At 43.6% G+C, this 20578-nt stretch overlaps 1 protein-coding gene across 1 annotated transcript in view; it reads right to left on the bottom strand.

Annotated features, from left to right (window-relative positions):
• Positions 1–4703, bottom strand: part of LOC126204110 (odorant receptor Or2-like) — a 55049-nt gene extending 50346 nt beyond the window's left edge. The window contains exon 1 of the mRNA XM_049938526.1: positions 3895–4703. Coding sequence (XP_049794483.1) covers positions 3895–4703 — 809 coding nt within the window. The remainder of the gene's footprint in view (positions 1–3894) is intronic.
• Between the last annotated feature and the right edge of the window lie 15875 nt (positions 4704–20578).

The raw sequence follows: 20578 nt of genomic DNA, 5'->3' as shown, positions 1-20578 counted from the left end.
CACCAGAAATGTACTCTGTCTTCAGATCTGCCACAGACCGTCGCTATCCTTATTTAGAGATTCGGCAAGCCTTCGATAACTGTCTTCTGTAATGTGGCATGGACGTCCATCCTCTTGTCGCCTACGAGTGATTTCAGCCTTCTTCAACCATTTACCACAAATGCTCACCTCAGTACGACGCGAACAGCCGACCAGCTTCGCTGTTTCCGAGATGCTCGGTTAAGTCGGCGGATTTCCGCACTGGCGCCACTTATCTTCGCTACAATAATTCCCCATTCGTGTCTGCTCCGCCCGTATACTTCTGTCATCGTGTCACGTGCCTTCAACGCCGCCAGGCAGCACACAACCTGGCGGAGGGCAGTGGTCTTAATGTTTCATCTAATCAGTGTGCATGCCTTCTGGATAATTATTCCGAGGTCGTGTCCATTGCCGACCATGCCATGGGTCCTCTTCTTGACACAAGATTTATGTTTTGTAATACATACAAGGATGATGTTCCCACATCCACAGAACGCTTGAGGATTAGCGCATGCTCGGTACTTAGTACAGTATCAGTTTTAACTAACAGCATGAATCAAAATATGTCGTCATTTTTACTGCTTGCGAGGTATCGTATGTCAAAAACGAACTACGTTTCACGCGGTTGTTGTATTCGGTAGCTGCCGTCTGTTTTGTCGCAAGATTGTACCAAACTGCTGAGGTCATCGGTCCCTAGCCGCGCGGGATTAGCCGAGTGGTCAAAGCGCTGCAGTCAAGGACTGTGCGGCTGGTCCCGGCGGTGGTTCGAGTCCTCCCTCGGGCACGGGTGTGTGTGTGTGTTTGTCCTTAGGATAATTTAGGTTAAGTAGTGTGTAAGTTCAGGGACTGATGACCTTAGCAGTTAAGTCCCATAAGATTTCAAACACATTTGAACATTTTCATCTGTCCCTAGACTTACACACTACTTAAACTAACTTACACTAACTTATGCTAAGAACAACACACACACCCATGCCCGAGGGAAGACCCTAACCTCCGGCAGAAGGGGCCGCGCAATCCGTGACAAGGCACCTCAAACCCTGCGGCCACGCCGCACGGCCTATTGTTTTCTCGAGGAATTTTATAATACGTACTCGAGCTTAATATTTGCTGTAGGATCCTTACTGCTTTTGATTGTAAGGAATCCAAAGGCCATCTGAAATTTGAGTTAAAACGAAGCAGGACATTTCAGCCAAAATCGACAATAGGTGTGACTGATTTGTGTAATTTCGTCATCTTCAGATAGCGTGTCCTGATATTCAGCTTTTGTTGTTTCGTTATTGGCTTGCGGAAGATCACAGAAGGCAACATCAGCAGACGCAGTATGAGCTACAAGAGGTCAATGGACAGATAGTCTTTTGACATAACTGTCGAGATGGTTAATAGTTGTTAAAGGTTTCTCCAGTTGTAACAGCTACTGAAATAGTTTTGTAATAACAACGGACATTTACTGCAACTCTCTCTTCGTATGGCTAATATAATCAAAATTAAGTTCCTAGAGATGGAAAACGTGATACAATGCTGCAGGAATTGGCATTAGTCGTTTTGCAGCTTGCTTCAACAAACGGCTGAAGTGCACTTCGGATCCTACGTAAAGGTGTATGGATTCTGAATCCCCTTTAACTAAAGTTCAGGAGCAGTATCTTAACTAATCACTCTAACATATGGTTTACGAGTCAGTCACACTTCTGTCATATCTACTTTTCATCCGTGATCTACACGGCATTTGACATCATACTCCTTACAGCAATATTTAATACGATTTTTTTTCTGTTTGTAGACTGAATGTTTCAGGATATGAATTCTGTCACTTCGCGAACTGTTACCTTACACTTTTCAGAGCCCATACAGGAAAGGTTGAAAATGAGACTTAAGAATTTTCGTTACCTTTTGCCCAAAAACCAGTTGTTGATATTTCATGAGATGTTAGATGTCATTTGGCAACAGCGTACTATTTTAGATACTGGAGCATTGTTGTTGCTATCTCCACCAGTCAAACATGTTTGTGAAAGTTTGCCCTGTTCTTGCCGCAGGCAGTCGATGGTTTTTATGACTTCCAACTGACATAGGTTTAATTCACTAATATAGTGGTGGAAGTTTCCTTTGAAACGTTCACGCCCGATTACCTTCCCCATTTTCGTCTATTCAGAGCTTGTTTTCCTCGTCTAATGGTCCTGTAGTGAAATGAGCTTTACATGCTAATGCTTACGTCATGGGTACCACAAACCCGAATAATATCCTAGTTAGTCTGAACACCTATTATTTTAGCATATTTTTTGTTAAACTCGTTTCCTGTACATACATCGAGGACGCAAATCGTTGTTCCGAATTCCAGCTCGACACACTATTTATTCCAGAATGGCCCTCGAGGTAGAACTTCATTTTACAGATGAATTTCCGTTTGTGGCATGTTGTCCAGTTGCCATTTTCAAGCACTCACCATATCCTAATCCATTGCGAGTTGCTTTTTGTGTGCAGTACAAAGACTTGTTTGATGCAGCGCTCCACCCTAGTCAACACTGTCCAAGTTTCTCCATTTCTCGGCAAACTTCTATAACCTACAATCATCTGAGCCTGCTTACAATATACGCGACATACATACAAACTTAGGGACCGATGACCAGGCAATTTTGTTCCTTCCCCCCCTCTTTTAAACCAACCAATACATACAAACCTCTTTCCAGTATGACGATTCTCTGACGTCTTATGATGGCTTCTGTTAGACAGTCCCTTCTATTACTCAAGTTGGCGGTACATTGGGTGACTTACGTATCAGTGACGATGAAACGATGATGGGGAACCAAACCACGCCATGCGAGAAAATCTCCTCCCGAACCGAAAATAAAACCCGTGCCATGGTGCATTTTATATCCTCTTCGCTACTGACCATTAGCCATTTCTACCAAAACAGCAAAACTGGTCGACTAGTTTTCGCATCTGATTTTCCAATGTAGCTACCCCATCATCGCCTGACTTAAATTCATCACTCTCTATAACACTCGTCTACGTTTAATGATGTTCAACTTATAACGTATTTTCAAGATACTACCTATGTCTTTTCGTAACTGAACATCGAAATCATTTGCCGTCTCTACCTGGGTCACAGGGTCGTTGGAAAACTTTAAGGTTTTTGTTGGATACTTCGGAATTTAAATTTCTAGTATAAATTTCTCCTTGCTTGTTGAGGGCGCGAATTGAACAACTTCTTCCTCAACCACTGTCTCTGTGTAATGTCTTTCGATACTGCTGTCTGATGTCTCTACGAGCTGTAGATCAGCGACTGCCTCTGTGTAATGTGCTTCGACTACTGCCGTCTGATTTAACTACATGTGGTAGATAATTTTTTGCTCCCTGTATCTTATTCATGCTGTCTTCACACTTCCAAAAACTGTAGTCTAGTCAAAATACACTGCTTTGACATTTTATATTATGGTCATCACTGGATGTCGTGCCACACTTTCCAAACACCAAAAGATTATCGACATATCAGTAAACATAAGAGTGTCAGACAAAGTACTGGTGGGCACCTATATTTCATTCATGGCGTATCACTACGTTTAAACTGTTGAAAGAGGTTGCGGACCAATATGTCAAGAACACAAAGCTAGTTTACTCTCAAGTTTAGTGAAGTGCACACGTATCCATTTCTGTTCAATGAGTGCTAGTTATGTGTCGCTGTACCGAGACAATATTTTACGTGGCATTAAAACTATGCATTTTGAATAACATTTCTTCGTATGTAGTCATTCTTAACACACAACGAATGTTGGAAAAGAATTATTATGGAGTGTTCAAATTGTCGTGCTTACTACGGATAAGATTAACAGTGCTTATTAAGATACGTGCAAGAGAAACTATCCAGTTTATGCAACGTACCTGAGAATTTTCTGGTGGCTTTCGATACAAAGGCACAAATTTTCGTACATTATATCGGAAATATTGCCGTTCACGGATCTGCCCTCATCTTCTACCTTTACTTCGTACCTCTCCGCCTTCATATTGACAATGCGCAGTGTAAGTATCTGCAGCTGCGCAGCCACTAGAATCATGACGGCGACGAAGAGCAGGTCGACGCCGAAACTCAGCTGACTCGTCCACGCCCCTATCACGCACTGCACGGCGTACGACAGCGCGTAGTAGTGGGTGTTGTTGTCCCAGGCGTGCTGAGCGAACGGCAGGCGCCGTTCCTCCCTCCGCGCCACGATCGGCATGGGGAACCACACGAAACACTGCGAGAACATGAAGAGCAGCATGCCCGTGGTGAGACGGAACGCACACCTCTGGGAGCAGTGGTGGATGTCGGCCAAACCAGGGTCCGCAGAGCAGGCTTCCCTCTGCAGAGACATCAGCACGTCCACGCGTCGAGCCAGCGCGTAGTACTGCCGCTGGTTGTGCATAAAGAAGGCCATCTTGACGGTGCCGCAACCGATTGTGAAGGTACTGGTAAGAACCAGCGTCGTCTCCTCCATGTCTCCCCAGCAGTAGTAAAGGGCCAGCGAACTCTCCACTGCATTCCAGACGCCCAATACCAGCCCCACAAAGCCGTACAGTTCAAACATCCAGGAACCAGGAAGTGGCCACACTCCACATAACCACAGATGGCGGATGTTCAGTTTGAGGATAGACTGTCCACTTGCCGTCCACGACAGTGGCAGTTCCATATCCTCTGGTACTCCTCTCGCCATCTAGCTTCTTTATCAGTTCCCGATGACGGCTCTCTCACTTTCTACGACTTCTTCCCCGAAGAAGCACGCGGAAAACCCGCTACTTTGCAATCCTAATAAACTAACGCATCAGGACAGATGAACAAATGAAAGCTACTCTGGGCTGTTCAGCCTCTTGCAGCCACTAGCATTTGAGCAGTCTTTTATACATGGAGGGAAGCGGTACAAATAACAGGCTTGTAAATGGGTTTTAAATAATCGAGCATTGCTGCAACATTTAGTAGCTGATTCATTTATGTTCCCCTGCATTTACTCAAGTCTGGATTATATAACATAAACAAACGTAACACGGCAATGCAAATTAAAGATGAAAGTGGACCGTTGGAACATCTGGGAGTAACCGAAACTGATCGATGATGATGATTAACAGTAACGACGTCCTCTCTTCTGTCTAACGGAAGATGTAATTCTCGTAATGTAATTTATACGAACACCGTACATCTTTATAAAATTCATATACTACTATATGTAAATTACTCTACTCCTATTGAGTGAGGTTTCGGTCATTCAAGCGGATGACGTCGACATTTTGCCATGATACTTTTCGGCTTATAACCGTTGAGCCACGTCACAGTGTTTTTACCGAAAATTGGCGCAGTGGCTGATACGGATATGTTGTCGCTGCATGCACGCCCCAAGTGGAATTTGACGCACTCTGTGGAAAGTTCTTTTACCTAGTGGACGCAGGCACATGCGCAACGTTGACATTGCATGCGCACAATCTATCGAATTGCGGGCCTGCAGAGACAAAATTACGCCTGAAAAACTTCGATAATCATATTAGAATATTCATGCATGAGAACTCCAAATCTAGACGTTCATCCTTCCATATTTAAGTTAAAATTACTTTCATACGGTAAACCCCTAGTTTATGTCAACGCTGCTGGCCGGTAAAGACGTCTTTCCTTAACTTCGGTTGCAAAGACACGAAATCACTGAGAACGCTTTCCAAGCAAACGCACTGCAGTTAGATCATGTATAGTTATCATCAGTGAGCCCATTACGACAACTCCCTCTACAGTCGCACTTAGACTCGGCTCAATCCGTAAGAGTATGTGAGCAGTATCACAAAACGGATGACAAACCATTCGACAGCTGTACTAACATCTCATTCATGTGGCGTGGAATTGCACAGCATTATAATAATAGATGTACTTTGTTTCATATTCACTAAGAAAGATAAATGTAATGATGAAGACGCTTTAGGCAACAGAAAACGGTGTGTATCGCATTACGTGACAGTGCGGCATATGATATGTGGGATTGCCTGGATACTCAAAGAGGGAGAAATAAATTTAGTAATCCGCCACTCATAGTGTAAAAAAGTCACTGGTCACGATACTTAAATACCTTATTCATTTACAGATCATGATATTTCACACGCCATCTTATCACAAACAGATAAGCAACTAAGAAGTTAATTTTCTATACACAAGTACGCTGTGGAGACTTTACATCGTGTAAAGAAGAAGCTGTTGTCCTTTCCCCAAATACTCATGTTTATGACGAAACATTCCTCTGTCAAATAGTAAGGCAAATACTCCTTTTTTTATTTATTTACAACATACTCCATTACAATGTTTGTGATACTGCATGTACGTATCGTGTGTGTGTGTGTGCGTGCGTGTGTGTGCGTGCTTGTGCGAAGTGTAGTATATGTTTGTGTTGTATGATGATGAGAGGATGGTTCAGATGGCCCTAAGCACTACGGGACCTAACATCTGAGGTCATCAGTCCCCACGTGGGGTTACCGAGAGGGGAGACCATTGTGTTCACCGTATGGCTTTGGTGCATAGCGCTGCATCTGCAGCAGAAATTTGAGCAGCATTGGCACCACAGTGACACAACGAACTATTACAAATCTGTTACTTCAGGAATAGCTCCGAGTCAGACTCCCTGTAGCGTGCAGTCCACTGACTCCGAACCACCGCCATTGGTGACTTCAGTAGTGTCAAGCGAGAGCTCATTGGAGGGCAGGGCGGAGGTCTGTTCTGTTTTCTGATGAGAGCTGGTTCAACCTCGGTACCAGTGATGGCCGTGTGTTGGTTAGAATGAGGCCTGCAACCAGCCTGTCTGCGTGCCAAACACACTGGACTTACGCCTGAAGTTACGGGCTGGGATGGGATTTCGTATGACATCAGGAGCACTCCCGTGGTTATCCTATGCAGTGTTAATCACTTACATATGTTACATAGATAGGTGTATTTCCGAAATTTCATTACACTACGTAAATTATTTCTTGGTGGTTCAGTGTATATAATGTAAAATATGTAAAACGCATGAGTCATATGTAGGAGTGGCCTTATGTCCATAATCTTGTCAGATTAAGTAAATCAGTACATAAAATAAAATATAAATATTATTTCGCACAGATCTGGATGGTAAACGATTTAATTTGAAAACAAGTGCCTCTGCTTATCAGAGTGGTCTGACAGCAATACAGTAGACCGAGATTCAGCTCTCGCTACTGACAGGGACTTAGTGGGAGGGCTGGAATGGGTCCACTCACACTCGTGAATCCATTTGAGGAAGTACCTCACTAGGAAGTAGCGTCTCTAAAGTATGGGAAGCTGGCAACAAGTGGTAGAGCGCTTTGCTGACTCCATGCCCCTCCACACGGAAACCTAATGAAGACAGTGTCGGAGGATTACATGGCGGCCGATCGGCACTATTCCATCAGTGTCGGAAACCAGAGCTGCTAATTTAAAAACCATCAATAATCTCCAGAAAATTACACTGTTCTCTTAGTTCATATTTTTTCACCATTCACAACTTACACTACGTTACGCACACAAACACACGCAGACACACGCATTAATACGATATATCAAAAAGGAAGCAGTTCGCTTGTTTTGCATCATAGACCTGCGACATAAGATTTTACAAAATATGCACTATGTTTTGACGAGATATTTGTATTATTCCAAGTGTTGTTAAAAATATCTTATGATATTTTTTTATAATTAACCCCTATATGTTCTCTTAATAAATCCTTGCTAGACCGGATGCACTATTTGTAAGGTATGTTTCAACATTTTTTTTAAAGTATCTTAATTTTATTTGCCTCTTTACTCTCTCTGAGGATTTTTCTGTACAACTTTATTATCGGATTTAATTTTTTCTGTTTTCTGTTCATATTTTTCCTTTGAATCTTAGTACTGTCTAGCTCTTTTCCCATGAATGTGTGCTTCTGTTAGTGTAACAATTTTATTTTGCATAACAAATTGATAGGCTCACACGTGATGCTGTTACAATCCTCAGCTATTTAAACACGTCCTTTTAGTGAGTCCGATTACAATTTATGTTTATTATTTTTAGGACTCTCTTCTGTGATTTGAAAGCTGTTGCCTCATAAACTGATAAGATATGACAGTTTCATTAAAACTACCAACATTCGGTGCTGGGATATAACAGCGCATATGAAAAGTGGGCGATACCAACTCGGGTATAAAACAGCCCTGCCTATGGGTTCTAAGACGGGATTACTACCTGCAGTAGTATACAGCAAAACACTTCATTCCGTAGCTCTCAGTGCCACGTGAATGTGACTATATTAGCATTAGATTTATTATGACGGGAGTCTAAAGCAGTATACACTTCTATACAGCGTGACGTACACTATGTGTAGAACTAACTATTTTATTTTATTTATCACAGTGATTCCACAGTTCAGTGGTTTCCAGTGAGGCTTCAAATTTAAGGGTATCCGTGCGGTCCTAAGCACTTTTCTTTCATTCGTGGATTTTTTAACCCCTAGCAAAAGTTTCGAATAATGACCTGGTTCGGAGAAATTGCTATATTTCTCTGGAAGTAAAGAAAAATTACAGCACCTGTAGGATATAAAAAACAGTCTACTGAGCACAAAACTTGGAATCAGAGTAAAACAAAGATTCGCGAATGTATTGAGGAGAAACATAATTGATGTTGACGACAAAATTAACATCAATAGGTACCGTATAGTAGATCAAGAGAAAGAATTCTGGTACCTTGTAATGAAAAACCGGACGAAGTAAAAGGGATGTAAAAAGCAGAATAATACAGGCGAAGGGGACCTTAGAGTCAAATATAGATCTTAATTTAAGATATATCTGACAATGTACTCCTGGAGCACTAAATTATGGCAAGCGCATTATGAACTGTGCGCAAAATTGGATGGAAGTGAATCGAACCGCTGAAAAGTAGCGTTACAGAAGAATGCTCTTAATTACGTGTAATGATTAGATGCGAAATGAAGAAGCAAATGTATTGAATACACTAACTAGAATAAGAGACGGGAAGTCAGGACTTTAGTTAAGAAATGATGTAATAACTTCCGTAGCAGTAGAGGAAATTGAAGGAGGTTAAACTTCAGTAGGAGACGATCACTGTAAAATATACAGAAATAATTCAGGACATGGTGGAAACGTGCTGTCCTAAGACCAAGAGGTTATCACAGGACGTGATTTAGGGCTTGCTTCGTTAGGCAAATTAGGAGGCTCTGTAACGAAACTTAAACTCAAGACATTTGAATGTCGAATATTGACCGTGAAAGTGACGGAATATTTAACTCGAAAACACGGTTAAGTAAAGTATACTGATTCCCTACTCGCAAGGACTCGTTTTACTACAAATTCGCTGTAATGATCACGTTAGAATTTACTAAACAAAACACAGGAGAATATTAATTACCAGAATATCGAGAATACTTTTGAAAAATGCTCAATCTGTAATATCGCTCAGTGGTATCTACAGAAACAAGTAATCTCACTCATGGCTTTGAGATTGCTTTTATAATACGACTTCCAGAACGTAAACATAGTTTCAGTACTGTAGTCGTATATGTATAAAACTTCCCGTTGTGTATATATCTTTTACCATTGTTAAATGTGACCTGCTTCATTCTAATTGGTCGGAGCACGCTAATGGCGGGCGCCCCAGATCACACTATTTATTAAGTACAAAATAAAAGTGTAGTCACTGCACATGCATATGTCGAAGCACATACCACAAAAGATACAGAATAAAGTTTACAATAGCTAGTAGAAGAAAAAGACATGAAGACAGGCAAATTACAGTGGTAGAAAAGTAGTAATATGGTAAGCAATGACAATAGGAAATTCTGAATCCACTCACTACAAAACTACATTTACTCCAAGGCAAATCTTGTGTATGATTCCCTTAAAAAAATGAAATTACACTTAAAGTGAATGCATCTGTTTCCTAAATATTTTCTGAGAGAGAAAGAGAGATAGATAGACGGAGTCAACTTTACTTCAAATGCCTTAACTGTTACCTGGGAAATGTTTTACGAAATCATCTGCTGTTCGGTGGCGGTGGCGGCGAAGTCGGAGTAGAGATCTGCTCTTGACAGACAGCAACTATTGCATCGTCTTATGTGGTACATGATCCCGTCGGCGGTAACACTATTCCTTTCTCGTCTCGCTTCACGCACAGCATGATCGAAAGTAGCTGGCAGTCTTTTATATATATATCGAAGTTCGTATTTCTGTAAGACAACGTTTCTGACACACGTGATTGCGTTACGAATGGCAAATGTAAATAACGGATTAACTGGTTTTGTAGCGGCTGTTAGTATTTTAGTGAGTGTGAATCCTCATTATCAGTTTTGTAACTCAGGCCACAGCATCTACCGCTCAAAACACTTTAAAACTTACTTTGCACGATGACTGCGTCAATATTAAGTATATGCCGCACTCGGAAAGTAAGTGTGCGGCAATATCTGACGAACGTTTTATTACGGCGCAAATCCACCCCAGTATTCACTGCAAATGTGCACGATCTAGTGGCCACACTCATTCTCGATATGGCTCACGCTCCCCATTCGTATAGCACTTCTCTTTTACATATTTACGTTTATTAGAACAGAAATTATCATAATATTAAAATTATTGCGCTCTCAAAAATAGGAAATAACTCATTAATGACATATTCGCGTTGAAAGACAGTAAAAGTAGAACATAATTACACTTTACATTAAAGAACAAGATATCTGAAACAGCAATGGTAAGTATAAAGTAAATAGATAAAAAAGACTCACACACAGCGATATCTTCACTAATCGTGACCCAAGAATGCTCACCTTTAAAATCGAAGGAACCGAAGTGCGTACCATATAAAAAAAAGAGGTCATCAGTCACCTTGAACTTAGAACTACTGAAACCTAACTAACTGAAACCTAACTGCCCGAGGCAGGATTCGAACCTACGACCGTTGCGGTCGCGCGGTTCCAGACTTTAGTCCCTAGAACCGCTCGGCCAGTTCAGCCGGCGTACCATATCAAACAGGAGCATGCCTAGTACGGCACTGTGGTTTTCCAACCAACCTTCAAATTGAAAATAACGTTTTTATTATGCAATGCCAACGTTGCGTTGGTATAAGAATCAGCAGACAATTTTTTTTTTTTTACAACTCACTTACATGTTCCACATTGCCAAGGTATTTACACTCCTGGAAATGGAAAAAAGAACACATTGACACCGGTGTGTCAGACCCACCATACTTGCTCCGGACACTGCCAGAGGGCTGTACAAGCAATGATGACACGCACGGCACAGCGGACACACCAGGAACCGCGGTGTTGGCCGTCGAATGACGCTAGCTGCGCAGCATTTGTGCACCGCCGCCGTCAGTGTCAGCCAGTTTGCCGTGGCATACGGAGCTCCATCGCAGTCTTTAACACTGGTAGCATGCCGCGACAGTGTGGACGTGAACCGTATGTGCAGTTGACGGACTTTGAGCGAGGGCGTATAGTGGGCATGCGGGAGGCCGGGTGGACGTACCGCCGAATTGCTCAACACGTGGGGCGTGAGTCTCCACAGTACATCGATGTTGTCGCCAGTGGTCGGCGGAAGGTGCACGTGCCCGTCGACCTGGGACCGGACCGCAGCGACGCACGGATGCACGCCAAGACCGTAGGATCCTACGCAGTGCCGTAGGGGACCGCACCGCCACTTCCCAGCAAATTAGGGACACTGTTGCTCCTGGGGTATCGGCGAGGACCATTCGCAACCGTCTCCATGAAGCTGGGCTACGGTCCCGCACACCGTTAGGCCGTCTTCCGCTCACGCCCCAACATCGTGCAGCCCGCCTCCAGTGGTGTCGCGACAGGCGTGAATGGAGGGACGAATGGAGACGTGTCGTCTTCAGCGATGAGAGTCGCTTCTGCCTTGGTGCCAATGATGGTCGTATGCGTGTTTGGCGCCGTGCAGGTGAGTGCCACAATCAGGACTGCATACGACCGAGGCACACAGGGCCAACACCCGGCATCATGGTGTGGGGAGCGATCTCCTACACTGGCCGTACACCACTGGTGATCGTCGAGGGGACACTGAATAGTGCACGGTACATCCAAACCGTCATCGAACCCATCGTTCTACCATTCCTAGACCGGCAAGGGACCTTGCTGTTCTAACAGGACAATGCACGTCCGCATGTATCCCGTGCCACCCAACGTGCTCTAGAAGGTGTAAGTCAACTACCCTGGCCAGCAAGATCTCCGGATCTGTCCCCCATTGAGCATGTTTGGGATCGGATGAAGCGTCGTCTCACGCGGTCTGCACGTCCAGCACGAACGCTGGTCCAACTGAGGCGCCAGGTGGAAATGGCATGGCAAGCCGTTCCACAGGACTACATCCAGCATCTCTACGATCGTCTCCATGGGAGAATAGCAGCCTGCATTGCTGCGAAAGGTGGATATACACTGTACTAGTGCCGACATTGTGCATGCTCTGTTGCCTGTGTCTATGTGCCTGTGGTTCTGTCAGTGTGATCATGTGATGTATCTGACCCCAGGAATGTGTCAATAAAGTTTCCCCTTCCTGGGATAATGAATTCACGGTGTTCTTATTTCTATTTCCAGGAGTGTATTTTGCCAATTTGACCTATGGTCAAGACTAACATCTTCCTTTCGTTTATTATTACCTTATGTCTTCTTGCAGTAGAGATAAGATGATCTCAGACAGTTTCAGTAAACTGCCCGCAACTGCTTCGCGTGTCTACAACGCTATTTTGTATAGATCTCTTTGACAAAGCCTGTTCATAACTCAATAGAACCCTGATGTTTCCCCTACAATAGTTTGCGCTTCGCAGTTGAAAGCTGTCAAAACTGCTACCACGTCGACAGTAGAAGTGTCTTAAGAGTAAAGAATAAATGTATTCATTCATGACACGGTATTTTCTCACGAATATCAATGTTCACTGCATCATATCTCTTGGACCATGTGTCGCACAATGATGTATTTGTGTAGGTACATGCAACAGCATAGTTGGATATTTGCCAACGGCCTTGCCGTAGTGGTAACACAAGTTCCCGCCAGATGACCAAAGTTAAGCGCTGTCGGGCTTGACTAGCACTTGGATGGGCAACTTTCCACGTCTGTCGAGTGCTGTTAGCAAGCGGGGTGCACTCAGCTCTGGTGAGGCAAATTGAGGAGCTACCTGACTGAGATGTAGCGACACCGATCACAAAACCTGACATCGGCTGGGAGAGCGGTGTGCTTACCACATGCACCTCCGTATCTGCGTCCACTGACGACTAAGGGCTGAGGATGACACGACAGCGGGTCGGTACCGATGGGCCCTCAAGTCCTGTTCGAGCACCATTTTGTTTTCTTTTGTATGTGAAAATTATCTGCGAAGTACGTTGCGAATAGAAACAGTAGCAAAGAAGTAATTAATTTAAACGTCATGCACGCTGCGGCAATTTTTCACCCAGTTCAGTGTTTATGACGTGCTATCTCCTGACCTATGTGCGCACAATGATATATTTCAACAGAGCTAGTAGCATAGAAGTAATAAATTTCAACGTCATGTATAATGCGGTAGTTTTTATGCAGCTCGGTATTTATGACAAGCTACGAGGTGCGGCTAGAAAAAAACCGGATTGATGCTGGAAAAAACATTTATTTACGATTATTTACAATTTCATGTTATGTCCTTCAATGTACTCTCCTCCTCGGTCTCTACACCGCTCCATACGAATTTTCCACTGTTCATAGCAATGCTGCAGATCATTTTCGGTAAGTACATACATTACTTCCGTCGCTTTTTCTTTTACTGCTTCAACAGTCTCAAATCTAGTTCCTTTCAAAGCTGACTTGACTTTAGGGAAAACAAAAAAGTCACAGGGGGCCAAATCAGGTGAGTAGGGTGGATGATCTAAGATGGGAATGTTGTGTTTTGCCAAAAACGTCTTCACTGACAACGCACTGTGAGCTGGGGCATTGTCTTGGTGAAGGATCCATGACTTTTTTCTCCACAAATCGTTCCGTTTTCTCCGTACTCGCTCACGTAGGGTAGCCAGGACGCTAATGTAGTAATGCTGATTCACTGTTTGTCCCTCTGGTACCCAATCAATGTGCACAATCCCTTTGATGTAAAAAAAAAAACAATCATCATTGCCTTGAATTTCGATTTTGACATTCGTGGAGAACCAGGAGTTTTCCAGTGCATCGATTGGCGTTTAGTTTCGGGATCGTAAGTAAAAAACCACGATTCATCGCAAGTAATAACATTTTGTAAGAAGGTGGGATCACTTTCAATGTTTTCCAGGATGTCAAAACAAATCATTCTTCGGCGTTCCTTCTGTTCAATTGTGAGACACTTTGGAACCATTTTTGAACACACTTTGTTCATGTTGAAACTTTCATGAAGAATCTGCCTAACACTTTCCTTGTCAACTCCTGTTAACTCAGACGCTGCTCTGATTGTTAAACGGCGATCTTGTCGAACATGTTTACCGATTTTTTCAATGTTTGCATCAGTTTTTGCTGACAATGGTCTGCCAGTGCGAGTGTCATCACTGGTGTCTTCGCGGCCATCTTTAAATCGTTTAAACCACTCAAACACTTGTGTTCGCGATAAACAATCATCGCCGTACACTTGTTGTAACATTACAAACGTTTCACTTGCAGATTTTCCTAGTTTGAAACAAAATTTGATGTTAACACGCTGTTCTTTCTGTACACTCAACATTTTCCGACGCACAGACAAAACGTCAACTACTTAAAACAGACACCACGGGCAGACTGAGTGCAGGAGGCAGATGAAACTCGAGCAGTAGGCGGTGCGAGAGTCATGTGACAGGCCACGCGACTTTCAGCCTTATTGCATTCGTTTTATTGTTTCACCAGTACTAGTCCGGTTTTTTTCTAGCAACACCTCGTATCTCCAGAACTATATGAACACAATGATATATATGTGTAGGTATATGGGGCGGCATATGTGTGTATTATCTGCGAAATAGGTTTCCAATAGAATTAGTATCAAAGAAGTAATAAATACAAACGTCATGTACAACGCAGCAGTTTTTCACGCAACTCAGTATTTATGACGTAATAATTCCTGAACTATGATAAGTAGGTGGTTCTTGCCACCATAGCTCTGTTGCCTGACAAGGGATAAGTGTACCAAGTTTGGTTGGAATCAGTTAAGTAGTTTTGAAGGAGATGTGAATTGTACACACATGCATAAGAACATTTTACAATATGTACGTATTGAGGTTTGCGTCACAGTTGCAAATAATTGGATTTATTTACGACAAGTTTCGAAAGCTTGCATTCGTTTTCAAGCCATGCATACAATTTCAGTGAGTCCTGCATAAGTCTTTTGCCTTTGTTCGCTGTACAGAATTAAACTGCTGTATGGTAATGTACTTCCCCCATGAACCATGGACCTTGCCGTTGGTGGGGAGGCTTGCGTGCCTCAGCGATACAGATGGCCGTACCGTAGGTGCAACCACAACGGAGGGGTATCTGTTGAGAGGCCAGACAAACATGTGGTTCCTGAAGAGGGGCAGCAGCCTTTTCAGTAGTTGCAGGGGCAACAGTCTGGATGATTGACTGATCTGGCCTTGTAACATTAACCAAAACGGCCTTGCTGTGCTGGTACTGCGAACGGCTGAAAGCAAGGGGAAACTACAGCCGTAATTTTTCCCGAGGACATGCACCTTTACTGTATGATTAAATGATGATGGCGTCCTCTTGGGTAAAATGTTCCGGAGGTAAAATAGTCCCCCATTCGGATCTCCGGGCGGGGACTACTCAAGAGGACGTCGTTATCAGGAGAAAGACAAGAAGAGAATAGAAGCTTTCGAAATGTGGTGCTACAGAAGAATGCTGAAGATAAGGTGGGTAGATCACGTAACTAATGAGGAGGTATTGAATAGGATTGGGGAGAAGAGAAGTTTGTGGCACAACTTGACCAGAAGAAGGGATCGGTTGGTAGGACATGTTTTGAGGCATCAAGAGATCACAAATTTAGCATTGGAGGGCAGCGTGGAGGGTAAAAATCGTAGAGGTAGACCAAGAGATGAATAAACTAAGCAGATTCAGATGGATGTAGGTTGCAGTAGGTACTGGGAGATGAAGAAGCTTGCACAGGATAGAGTAGCATGGAGAGCTGCATCAAACCAGTCTCAGGGCTGAAGTCCACAACAACAACAACAATGTTAATGTAATCTTACATAACAATTGAAAATGTACTTTGACTGTTACACATAAAGCAGAGGAATTATGGGTGAAACGTGTTATTAGGGAAGCCTGTGGGCTGGAAGACAGGTTACATCGTTGTATTCACAGGATTCATTTAAAAAGGTTAAAAGATTTTCGTTTCTACGATTTATGGTTATTACTGAGAAAGCTGACCAAGTACTATTAACACTGCGATAAGAGTTATAAAGGGCCCAATGTAATTACGTAGTCAGACATCAGAGATTCGGGTACTGATTTGAAAATTAATGCAAACTTTCGGAACTAGTCACCGTAACAACAAATACATTCTGCTGTATCGGAAACTTTAATAAATCATAAGCTCCATATCAGACTCACTAGCGGACACTATAGTCCAGTCACTCCGCATCACTTTATACATACTGAAGCGACAACTCACAAGCGGACACTGTAGTCTAGGCAATGAAGACGTAAAAAAGTCGAATAGGGAAATCAACCATATAATCACAAATTTTCATACATTGTAGAGTTAGTGCCAGGGACAACATACTGAAAATTCTGACGGGTGGAGTGTGAGCTTTAACGAGGGAGATGGGTGCGTTTGATGGTCACTTTTCAATGTTTTCTCCTTGAATAACTCTAAAAGGGCGCTTTCAAGCAAAAATGCTTTCCAGTTCGAAATTATACTACATTAAATTTCTTACAAAAAGGATCCTACTAGTTTTTTCTCTAAGACTAATATTTTATACGTTGGAGGGAATGGAATAGTCGCATGTTTCTAATAATACTATTTTAAAGGTGTAAAATTAATGTATACGTTTAGATAATGTGGTTTAAGAACAAATGTTAAATGTATGTACTACGTCTAACTGAATTAGTGCCTTATAAAGGAACAAATTCCGTTCCAAGCGTCTAATAATATGGACGGGGAGATGATGCAGTGTAGAAGCCCGATGAAAGGAAGGTCGCCAAATTCTGGTCACGTACTTCACTCTTTCACAGGTTAGCAAACTGAAGACGAAGTAGGTAATTCCCATTTTATCTACACCACAATGCCGCAAGCAGCAACTGGTGACCGCTAGGCAAAATTTACCGACCCTTCCATCGTTCGACTTACGAATCACTTATATGGCACAATGCAGACACAACTGAAAAATGTTTATTTTCCATAAGGTGCGTTAACTCTACATGGATGTCAAATATTAGATATTAACACTATTAACGCAAGGAATGCACATGGACAGAATATAACTACACTACTGGCCATTAAAATCGCCACCACGAAGATGACGTGCTACAGACGCGAAATTTATCCTAGAGGAAGCTGTGATATGCAAATGATTAGCTTTTCAGAGCATTTACACAAGGTTGGTGCCGGTGGCGACACCTACAACGTGCTGACATGAAGAAAGTTTCCAACCGATTTCTCATGCACAAACAGCAGTTGACCGGCGTAGCCTGGTGAAACGTTGTTGTGATGCCTCGTGTAAGGAGGAGAATCGCGTACCATCACGTTTCCGACTTTGATAAAGGTCGAATTGTAGCCTATCGCGATTGCGGTTTATCGTATCGTGACATTGCTGCTCGCGTTGGTCCAGATCCAATGACTGTTATCAGAATATGGAATCGGTGGGTTCAGGAGGGTAATACGGAACGCCGTGCTGGATCCGAACGGCCTCGGATCACTAGCAGTCGAGATGACAGTCATCGTATCCGCATGGGTGTAACGGATCGTGCAGCCACGTCTCGATCCCTGAGTCAACAGATGGGGACGTTTGCAAGACAACAACCATCTCCACGAACAGTTCGACGAGTTTGCAGGAGCATGACCTATCAGCTCGGAGACCATGGCTGCGGTTACCCTTGATGCTGCATCAGACAGGAGCGCCTGCAATGTTGTACTCTACGACGAACCTGGGTGCACGAATGGCAAAACGTCATTTATTCGGATGAATCCAGGTTCTGCTTACAACATCATGATGGTCGCATCCGTGTTTGGCGACTTAGCTGTTAACGCACATTGGAAGCATGTATTCGTCGTCGCCATACTGGCGTATCACCCGGCGTGATGGTATGGGGTGCCATTGGTTACACGTCTCGGTCACCTCTTGTTCGCATTGACGGCACTTTGAACAGTGGACGTTACATTTCAGATGTGTTACGACCAGTGGCTCTACCCTTCATTCGGTCCCTGCGAAACCCTACATTTCAGCAGGATAATGCACGGCCGCATGTTGCAGGTCCCGTACGGGCCTTTCTGGATACAGAAAATATTCGACTGCTGCCCTGGCCAGCACATTCTCCAGATTTCTCACCAATTGAAAACGTCTGGTCAATGGTGGCCGAGCAACTGGCTCGTCACAATACGCCAGTCACTACTCATGATGAACTGATGTATCGTGTTGAAGCTGCATGGGCAGCTGTACCTGTACACCTGTACACCCCATTGCCAGGAATGGCTCTCAATGCCCAGGCGTATCAAGGCCGTTATTGCGGACAGAGGTGGTTGTTCTGGGTATTTATTTATCAGAATCTATGCTCACAAATTGCGTGAAAACTCCACCAGGAAGGAGGTACACGGCTCGTGGTGTATGTAGTTTCACTATGCCTACACGGTCAGTACCGCGGTTCGATCACGCCCGCATTGTTACTTTGTACCAGGAAGGGCTCTAAATGCCCAGGCGTATCAAGGCCGTTATTGCGGACAGAGGTGGTTGTTCTGGGTACTGATTTATAAGGATCTATGCTCCCAAATTGCGTGAAAATGTAATCGCATGCAAGTTCTACTATAATATATTTGTCCAATGAATACCCGTTTATCATCTGCATTTCTTCTTGGTGTAGCAATTTTCATGGCCAGTAGTGTACATCTCCGCTAATTCTTCTACGCTGTTAAAAGGGGAATTGATTATTAGTCATTCTGCAAGAACCTATGAAAGTAATTATAAAGAACAATCGAAACAGTGAGTTCACATTTAAAGACAATTTTCATACACAATGTAACCTTGTAACGAGAAATTAAACACATCAAAAAAAAGTTTTGCATCACCCTTGTTTCCAAAACTCCTGAAGATAGACGTTAACTGAAGATCTTGTATCACAGACACAGTCCCTTTGACTGTTGAGAGAAGTCATTAAACCCGCCCAAAGATGTAAACAACCATGTATGCGCAGCGCCTATTAGACGGTGGGGGTCCGACAGCCCATCACTTCCAGTCATTCCACCAGGAAGGAGGTACACGGCTCATGGTGTATGTAGTTTTACTATGCCTACACGGTCAATACCGCTGTAAGATCACGCCCGCATTGTTACTTTGTGCCAGGAAGGGCTCTCAAAAAGCGAAGTGTCTAGGAGTCTCGGAGTGAACCAAAGCGATGTTGTTCGGATGGAGGAGATACAGAGAGATCTGAACTGTCGCTGACATGCCTTGCTCAGGCCGCCCAAGAACTACAATTGCCATGAATGACCGTACCTACGGATTTAGGCTCGGATGAACCCTGACAGCAACACCAACATGTTGAATAATAATGCTTTTCGTGCAGCCACAGGACGTCGTGTTACGACTCAAACTGCTCGCAATAGGCTTCTTGATGCGCAACTTCACTCTCGATGTCCATGGCGAGGTCCATCTTTGCAATCACGACACCATGCAGTGCGGTACAGATGGAGCCAACAACATGACGAATAGACCGCTAATGATTGGCATGAAGTTCTCTTCACCGATGAGTGTCGGATAAGCCTTGAACCAGACAATCGTAGCAGACGTGTTTGGAGGTAACCCGTCAGGCTGAAAGCCTTAGACACATTGTGCAGCGAGTGCAACGAGGTGGAGGTTCTCTGCAGTCTTAGGGTGGCATTAACTAGGGCCGACATATGCCGCTGGTGGTGACTGAAGGCATCATAACGACTGTACGATACGTGAATGTCATTCTCCGACCGATAGTGCAGCCATATGGGCAGCATATTGGCGAGGCTATCTTCATGGAGTACAATTCGCGCTCCCACCGTGCACATATTATGAATGGCTTCCTTCCTGATAAAGACATCGCTGGACTAGAGTGGCTAGCATGTTGTCCAGACATGAACCATATCGAACCCTATCGAACATGCCGGGAATAGATTGCAAAGGGCTCTTTGCGGACGATCAACCACTCTGAAGGATCTACGCCGAATCGCCGTTGAGGATTGGGACAATCTGGACCAACAGTGCCTTGATGAACTATTTGATTGTTTGCCACGACGAATAAAGGCATGTACCAATGCAAGAGGACGTGCTACTGGGTATTAGAGGTACCGGTGTGTACAGCAATCTGGACCACCGCCTCTGAAGGTCTCGCTGTTTGGTGGTGCAACATGCAATGTGTGGTATTCAAGAGTAACAAAAAGGG

This window comes from Schistocerca nitens, chromosome 9 (assembly GCF_023898315.1).
Source record: "Schistocerca nitens isolate TAMUIC-IGC-003100 chromosome 9, iqSchNite1.1, whole genome shotgun sequence".
Taxonomy (NCBI): Eukaryota; Metazoa; Arthropoda; class Insecta; order Orthoptera; family Acrididae; genus Schistocerca; species Schistocerca nitens.
Note: the sequence above shows the minus strand (reverse complement) of the source record. Positions and strands in the feature narration are given on the sequence as shown.